Source organism: Mus caroli, unplaced genomic scaffold (assembly GCF_978045245.1).
Source record: "Mus caroli unplaced genomic scaffold, Mus_caroli_1 scaffold_18, whole genome shotgun sequence".
Lineage (NCBI taxonomy): Eukaryota > Metazoa > Chordata > Mammalia > Rodentia > Muridae > Mus > Mus caroli.
This window is the reverse complement of record NW_028227273.1, coordinates 56,090,276-56,099,328: the sequence shown is the minus strand read 5'-3', so window position 1 is coordinate 56,099,328 and position 9,053 is coordinate 56,090,276. Positions and strand designations below refer to the sequence as shown.

At 36.2% G+C, this 9,053-nt stretch overlaps 1 protein-coding gene across 4 annotated transcripts; it reads right to left on the bottom strand.

Moving 5' to 3' along the window:
* Nucleotides 1–3,966: 3,966 nt before the first annotated feature.
* LOC110284077 (olfactory receptor 2G3-like) lies at nucleotides 3,967–7,988 on the bottom strand. Of its 4 annotated transcripts, none has more exons than XM_085832598.1 (4): nucleotides 7,717–7,988; nucleotides 6,466–6,590; nucleotides 5,337–5,383; nucleotides 3,967–5,043 (listed from the first exon to the last, which is right to left on the bottom strand). In XM_085832598.1, exon 4 carries the CDS (start codon nucleotides 5,037–5,039, stop codon nucleotides 4,086–4,088), a length of 954 nt encoding a protein of 317 aa, XP_085688724.1. In that variant the 5' UTR covers nucleotides 5,040–5,043; nucleotides 5,337–5,383; nucleotides 6,466–6,590; nucleotides 7,717–7,988; the 3' UTR covers nucleotides 3,967–4,085. The 4 variants fall into 4 exon arrangements, with proteins under 4 accessions (XP_085688724.1, XP_085688726.1, XP_085688727.1 ...); XM_085832600.1 differs by lacking the exon at nucleotides 7,717–7,988 and adding an exon at nucleotides 7,389–7,599; XM_085832601.1 differs by lacking the exons at nucleotides 6,466–6,590; nucleotides 7,717–7,988 and having other exon boundaries at nucleotides 5,337–6,018.
* Between the last annotated feature and the right edge of the window lie 1,065 nt (nucleotides 7,989–9,053).

Genomic DNA, 9,053 nt, shown 5'->3' with positions numbered 1-9,053 from the left:
TAGTCATGTTGCTGGATTAAAATTCCTCTACATGCCCACATGGAAGCATTAGCAGGCCATATCCCAGAGATATTAAAGACAGATAGTTAGAAAGCAAGTTGAGTGAAGAGGCAGCTGAAGAATCAGATTCTAGAATTTGGAATCAAATCTTGTGGGTGGCAGAAGCCAGTTCATAGCACTTGGTACCAGCATAAAACAGACAAATAAAGAAACAAAACAAACAAACAAAAAACTCTTGAGAAACAGCATGTTGATAAATTCATGATATGCTTGAAATCTCTAGAAAAATATTAATACCCAAAAAATAAACATCAACAAACAAGGAAACAGAGGGAAGGAATCTATGAAATAAAAAACAAAACAGAAATCAATATAAGGATTCAATGAAACAAGAATTAGTTCTTGGAAGAAATCCTTGAGATTGACAAACTTTTAGCCAAATTAATCAAAAATGTAGAGAGAAGATCCTAATTAATACAATTAGAAACAAAACATTACAACAGACAACAAGGAAATTCAGAGAATCATAAAAACATATGTTAAAAATCTGCATTCCACCAAACTTAAAAACCTAAGATAAATGGATAGGTGTTTTTATGTGATCTACCAATGTTAAATAAAGATAATATGACTACCATAGGACCTATCAGTACCTCTCCTGGGCATATACCCAGAAGATGTTCCAACTGGTAATAAGAACACAGACTCCACTATGTTCATAACAACCTTATTCATACAGCCAGAAGCTGGAAAGAATCCAGATGTCCCTCAGCAGAGGAATGGATACAAAAAATGTGATACATTTACACAATGGAGTACTACTCAGCAATTAAAAACAATGAATTTATGAAATTCTTAGGCAAATGGATGGATCTGGACGGCATCATTCTGAGTGAGGTAACCAATCACAAAAGAACTCACATGATATGAACTCACTGAGAAGTAGATATTAGTCCAGAAACCTAGAATACCCAAGATACAATTTGCAAAACAAATGAAACTCAAGAAGAAGGAAGACCAAAGTGTGGATACTTCATCCCTCCTTAGAATGGGGAACAAAATACCCATGGAAGGAGTTACAGAGACATGTTTGGAGCTGAAATGGAAGGAAGGTCCATTCAGAGACTGCCACATCCAGAGATCCATACCACAATCAGCCACCAAACCCAGACACTATTGCATATGCCAGCAAGATTTTGCTGACATGACCCTGATATAGTTGTCTCTTGTGAGGCTATGCCAATGCCTGGCAAATACAGAAGTGGATGCTCACAGTCATCTATTGGATGGAACACCGGGTTCCCAAAGGAGGAGCTAGAGAAAGTACCCAAGGAGCGAAGGGGTCTGTAACCTTAGAGGAGGAACAGCAATATGAACTAACCAGCACCCCCAGAGCTCATGTCTCTAGCTGCATATGTAGCAGAAGATGGTCTAGTTGGCCATCATTGGGAGAAGAGGCCCTTGGTCTTTCAAATATTATATGCCCCAGTACAAGGGAATGTCAGGGCCAGGAAGTGGGAGTGGATGGCTTGGGGAGCAGGTTGGGGGAGGGTATAGGGGACTTTCAGAATAGCATTTGAACTATAAATGAAGAAAATATCTAATAAAAAATGTTTTAAAAAAAGATATACTGCAAATGAAAAGCCTGACCATGATTTGGTTTAATAAAATTTTATACTTCTAAAAATAAAAATAAAAATAAAAATAAAAATAAAGATAATCTGCATTCCACCAAACTTGATAATCCAAAATAAATGCATGGATTTTTTGATATGTGATCTACCAAATTTAAATCAAGATACAGTAAACAATTTTAAAAGACCTATAATCCCTGCTGTAATAGAAAAAGTAATTAAAAACCTCCTCTGTGTGTGTGTGTGTGTGTGTGTGTGTGTGTGTGTGTGTGTGTGTGTGAGGGCAAATGAATTCAGAACAGAATTTTCCCAGACATTCAAAAACCTAACGCCAATATTCCTTAAATCATTGCACAAAAAGAAAATGGAAGAAATATTTCCTAATTCTTTTTTAACCCACTATTACACTACTCCTAAATCCACAGAGATGCCTCAAAATGAGAAAACTACAGACTAATTTCCCTTATGAATGGATTCAAAAGTTCTCAGTAAGATAGTTACAAAGTCTATTCAAGAACACATCAGATTTATCCACTGTGATCAAGTTGGCCTCATCCCAGAGATGCAGACATGGTTCAACATACATAAATCAATTAACAGAATCCACCCTGTATACAGATAAAATATAAAACCCTCCGAATCATCTCACTAGATGAAGAAAAGCTCTTTGACAAAAATCCAATATCCTTTCATGATAAAAGTCCTGGATAGATAAGGGATACAAAGGACATACTTCAACATAATTAATGCAATTTGCCCCAAGTCCATTACTAACACTAATCTAAATGGAGACTCAAATCAGTTCCACTAAAATCAGCATCAAGACCAATACATACACTGTCTCCATATCTATTCAGTATAGTACTTGAAGATTTAGCTAGAGCAACTAGACAGCTGTTAGAGATCAAGGGACAAGCTCATCAATAACAAGTGGTCACAATCAGGCTCTGTTTTTCTTGCTGGATGAATGAGGGCTGTAGGTAATCCTGCTATAGACCCAAGGACTGGAATGTGGTAAGATCTGCTTTCACCTAAACCAAGATCCACCCTTGCTCTTGTTCTCTTACAAGAACCTTCTTTACTGTCCCTTTGACTTCCTGGTTCCTCAAGGTATAGATAAGTCAGTTCCTTATTGGGGTTATGAGACCATAGAAGTGTCCCCTGCTCACCAACACACCCACTCCCAATTCCTGGCCCTGGCATTCCTCCACACTGGGGCATAGAACTTTCATAGGACAAAGGGCAGGAACATGGCAGTATCCAGGCAGGCATGGTGCAGGAAGAGCTGAGAGTTCTACATCTTCATCTGAAAGTTGCTAGCAGAATACTGACTTCCAGGCAGTTAGGAAGAGGGTCTTATAGCCCACACCCACAGTGATATTCCAACTCCAACAGGGCCACACCTTCTCTAATAAGGCCACACCTCCCAATAGTGCCACTTCCTGGGCAGAGCATATATAAACGATCACACCTTTGTTACACCAGTTTCTTTTCTCAGATATTGACAAATATTGGGCCTAAAATGGATATTCATTTTTAAAATTTTGGTATGACGGAGAAGGGTGGTGATCTTTATCATTAGTGAGATTAATCATAGTGCAAACACAAAGACACAGAGAAGAGTCCATTAAAAATCAATAAGACAAATAACTCAGAATCTCTCAATCCTACATCTTCCATAGAAAAATGTATTTGCTACAGACATTAGAGTATTACAAGGGACACACACACACACACACCAAATCAATTAGGCCCAAATTTCATGTCTGATTTTGAGTGGAATGAATTCAATTTCTAAGATCACATGATAAAAATTACCTAATATTCTGAATACAAAAATCAAAGCTCAGTAATAACCATCCAATATAAATACTTAGATATAGAAACTTGAAATTTTAGTGAAAATCTCACTTAGCAAATGTACCAGATGTAAAAATCAATAAAATCCACTATGAGACCCACTGGAACAGACCAGTGAGGGAGAGCCCAGGCATATATTTTTGACTAGGACATTATCAGAGGACATTGGTCTAAGGATACAGGGGGCTCTATTTCACTGGGTTAACAGAAACACACCACTAAAGAATACCTCAAAGACGTCTAGCTAGCTGTAAACACACTTTATCTTTATACAAAAGAAACAAACCAGTAGACATACTTAATCTAATAAGAACCTGGATTCTTAAAAAAAAAAAAAGAGTGATAACTTAAAAAGAAAACAATTGCAGGAGTCTTGACAACAGCAAATGTTGCTTTCAGTTCATTAGATAATCTGATTGTCAGGACTAAATGGGACATCTCTGACTATGATAATTAGGGGAGTGGTTTCCTTGCTTATAGTTTCCACAGAGCCCTGTGAGTTTAGTTTTGGAGCATCTATGTCAGGACGACCCTGGATAATTCATGTGGATCAACACCTTCATTATTGTGAGGACAGAGAGAACTATATCTCTACTTCGAAAGAATTTTCTTTCCAGTGCTAGAATCTTTCCTTACCAGTCTCTTCAAAGCTCCCTTTACATCTTTGTTTCTTAAAGTGTAAATGAGGGGGTTTAGAGTAGGAATAACCACAGTATACAAAAGGGTGATAAACTTCCCCTGACTCTGTGCATAGGAGCTGTTAGGATGAATATAGACAGCAGTGCTTGTGCCATAAAATAGTACTACTACAAGTAGGTGGGATCCACAGGTTCCAAGAGCTTTACCCCAGGTTAGAGCTGACCTTAACCTCATCAGTGCTTGGGCAATGTACCCATAAGATACCAAGATGAGTGTCAGGGGAAGGAGGAGCAGCACCAAGGAAGCCATGAATAGCTGCACTTCATTGGCATGAATGTCTACACATGCTAACTTGATCATGGCAGGAACTTCACAGATGAAGTGATAAATCTTGTGGTTCCCACAGCGAGGCAGGCGAAGGGTGATGGTGCCCTGAATCAGAGTGTTGCCCAATCCACTCAGCCATGCCACTCCTGCAAGAGATTGGCAGAGCCGTGGGTGCATAACTGTAGCATAGTGAAGTGGTCGGCAAACAGCAGCATAGCGATCAAATGCCATAACTGCGAGGAGGACACATTCAGTGGACCCCAGAGCCAGAGACACATAAAGCTGAATAGCGCAGCCTGTGGCAGTAATTGTCTTGGCTGGACCATGGAGGTTCCACAGCAGCTGAGGAACAATGCTGGTGGAAAAGCAGATATCAACGAAAGAGAGGTTGGTAAGGAAATAGTACATGGGCGTTTGGAGCGCAGAATCCAAACAGGAAACGAGGATGATCGCTGTGTTGCCTACCAGTGTCAGGAGGTAGGAGATCAGCACCACCACAAAGAGGATCTTCTCAAGTTGTGGTTGATCAGAGAAGCCCACCAGGATGAAATCACCACCTGAGCTCTTGTTAATTGTCATCACTCTTTTCACAAAAAAAGGAGGGTGACAAGTGCAGAAATACATGTTAGATAAGGAGGAATGTAATGGGGTCAGAAATCCCCTTGAGAGACATGGACCCTAAAGGTGGAAGATGGGTTATGTTTTATACAGGAGAGAGAGAGAGAGAGAGAGAGAGAGAGAGAGAGAGAGAGAGAGAGAGAGAGCGAGCCTTCCAGGAGGAAAGTCAAAGAATACAGAGTGCACTGAGAACTGTTAAAGGTACAGAGCTACACGTAGAACTACAAAAAACAATGAGGGTGAGAGAAGTAGTCTTACCCTGGGAAGTGGACACCAATTGGTAAAGCAATCCAAAATGGTCCGTCCTAAAAACACATAGAGTAACATTATACAAACTGAACAGAACACACACATGCACACACACCCATTCTTAAATGTGTACATGTAACAATTAATGAGAAAGGCCATGGACTGGAAAGAGAGCAAGAGGAGTATATTGGAGGATATGAAAGAAGGAAAGAGAATGGGGAAATGATGAAATTCTATTACAATCTCAAAAAGTAAAGAAAAAAATGTTTCAGAAAGATTCTGAGCTATAAAACAGATCATGTAGAAAACTACTCAACAGTCAATATTGCTCAGTTCTTCCAAGTTGCCTCAGTTGTTCTTTCAGGAAATTTACCTTCTTCTTCCTCAACAGCCCTTGTAAAATTATCAACAAAAGTTAGAAAGAGAGATTGCAAACATATAAATAAGGTCTTGGAAGGTATCCAATTATGTCAGAAGGAAAAGTAACAAAGATGCATATGCAGAGAAAAAAATAAAAGGACATGATACTTCTGTACCTGGAATCTGTATTTTTAAGCTATTCTATCTCTCTACCTAAATGTATAAATGTATAAACACCATGCTAAGAACAAAGTACACAACCATAATGACTTGAGTATTAGATATCATGCATGGATTGTTTTTCAGCCAGAATTTTCCTTATAATATGGAAAAGGCATTCTGGAATATTTTAATAGTCAAGGTAGACTACTCTTGTTAGTTTTGTATAATTTTAGAGCCTTGTAAAATTATTTTAGGCTTGTACATTTTATTTTTATGTCACAGTAACTACAACTCAATTTTTCATCTCAATAGGAAGACTTATAGGTGATTACTTATCTTTTGGCTATAACTCTTCATTACATGACCTCTTGTGGCCATAAGAATAATATAATAATAGGACATTCATCAACATAAAATTATTTCTAAAAATATTAACTTCACATACTATCAATTTATTCAAGGTTATGTACAATTTCTATCCTCCTTTCTGTTTTCAGAGTGATATCTCACTTGTGTTACTTCTTACCAAATCAAGTTTTAACTTCTTTATTTATCCTGTGTCTTTTTCTAATACTATTTCAATTATACCTTACAACTTCTGTCCACATGTCAATACCTATTTCCAGTTGAACATTTTCCAAGCAGCACTGTCCTGAACATTCCTCCTGAAACCCTTAGCTGCTTTGTTTGTAACCATGTAAATTGGTGCATAAGCCCATTTCACAGAGCAGATCAAATGTCCTAAAAGAAGAAGGGAGTGCTTAGTGAGTATAATCTTTTAAAATCTATTTTTTATTATCAAAAATGAGTGACTATTTTTAAACAACAGAATAGACGTGATATACTTTAATAAGTTGATATCTTTACTATATTTTTAAATTCTTATTTTCCCTACATTCCTCTCTTAACCTGAAAATGTTGTTTAAAGCTTCTTTTAAATATGTGGTGTGGTAAAATAATGTTTCTTAAATCATCTAATTCAAAGCTAACATATGTATGGTAATATATTCACATTTATTGAAAAAATAAATTTACAAATTGAAATTTTCAATCAATTTATAAAAATTGAAGAATGTGGTTAACACTATCAAAATTGCTACTATAATTTCTTTCCAACAGAATCCACACATAAAATCCATCCCTGAATTTTTCAATTCCACCCATACATATTTATTTAAAAAGATATGTGTTCATTCCCTAATGTTGTGCTCTCCATATTGTTTAGTCAAGGTATTTGAATGTCCATAGGAATTGTGTGAATCCATATTTTAGTATTATAACGCTGTAAAATAAACTTTCTGAGACATGTTAGGGTATGTACTATTATATATTGTATTTTAAAGTTTTCCCTCAGATATAGTCATCTTGTCCAAATGTATTTATTTAATTCAATATTGTTAAGGAAGTAGAAGGCATGAACATCTTAGTTTACTCATATTTGAAATATAAGTATTTAATATGAAAGTCATGTTTTTAATTCTGTATATTTTCCAAAACCACAATGATTCACAGATAAGGGAACAGAAATAGTTACCATACCTGTACATGAATGCAGAGAAGCATAGACTGTCTTCTCAGTACCACATGTATATCAATACTATCACTGTATCAGAAAGAACTTCACATTTTTAGTTCTTCAGAAAACTGAAAACTTCAGAAAACTTGTAAAGATTTTAAGACAACTAAGTCATAGAGAAATCCTTCCAAATATAAAAGTGGTATCTTTTTGCTTATCTATCTTTGCTTTTTTCCTTATTGTTGAAAGTTCTTCAAGTTTTAGGTAACTGTAAAATATGAATTATTTTAAATCCAATTTTATATTGAAATTTAGTTTACTATATCATCCAAAAATACTTTAAATGCTTACCATGATAAAAGGCCATGTGAATTATTAACTGAATCATTTTAAAAAATGACTTGGCAGTTGATAAAAATAATATTGTTTTCTCAGCTAGAGAGTTTGTAGTACAGTGAGATGAGAAAAAGAAAACTTTATGGCTATTATTTCCTCACTTCTGAAAATTTTGTCTGCTCACTCTTTCAATTATTTCCCTAGTTTGAGAAGATTATGAGTTCCAGAAGTAATATATTCTGAAAATGAATCTTAGAATCCAAGACCAAATATCAGATGTGAGTGCTTTGCCCAGAGCCAGGGGATACTGAAGTGTATCACTGCAGAAGGAAATTATATCAGCTCAAAATGGGACCTGGAGGTCCCTATATTCCCAAGAGAACAATTATCACCAGGCATGAGAGTGACCAAGAGCAAAATCTTCTGGGAAGCTGCATTGTAATCACTGCTGCTGCACAGGTAGGTCTTTAATATGAGAAAATTCTAGGCTGTCAAGTCACATTCTGGATATGGATTTTGAAAATTAAAATAAATGTCTTACTCTGAACAAGTCAAGATTAAAGACCTGATTCTCATGGAATAGTTGCCTTCACTGGTATCTCTATATAATTAGAATACAATTTCAAGCTCTCCTAACATGAATGTAGGTGAATATATGTATCAACTGTTGTCATAGGGATAGATTTTCACATGTGGAGTCTGTTGGAGAGAAATAAGCGTAGGTATTCTGACAGTGTTATCCAGATTCTTCAAATTTATAAAAGATCTTGTGGTCAATTAGGCGGAGAGGCTTCACATATAAAGCTCTTCAAAACTCTCAAAGTCCATTGGTACTTCCTTCAAGTTCACAAAGCAAAGCACATAGGCTAAGTTGCTTGAGACCACTTTCTTGCAATTCATTTTCTTAAAAGCCTTTACTTGGGTAACATATCTTAATAACTTATATAAAGAAGATATTAAAGCAAATGCAGAGAGACTTCATTACAAAAGCATGCCTTTAGGAATAGAGAGGGCAAACACTTGACATCAGTCATAAATCACAGCTGATAAACACACAACAGCATAGGTTTCATGAAGAACATTGACATGAACACAGATAATTCTTTCAGTGATAACGTTCGGAAGATCTGGAAAAAAAAAGCTTAGTTCATTCAGGGTCATCTCTAAAAACAAACTGAAAATATATAGATGATGACAATTTCACAATAAAAATCTGTCATGTTGAGACATATAAGAGATGTACCAGTCTTTATGCCTTCAGGCAAAGTTGAAACATAATTAGATCAGTTTTATATAGGCTCCAAGTAAGCAGTAAGTCTTTAATGCAAAGGGAGGATTTGACTCATTGAATA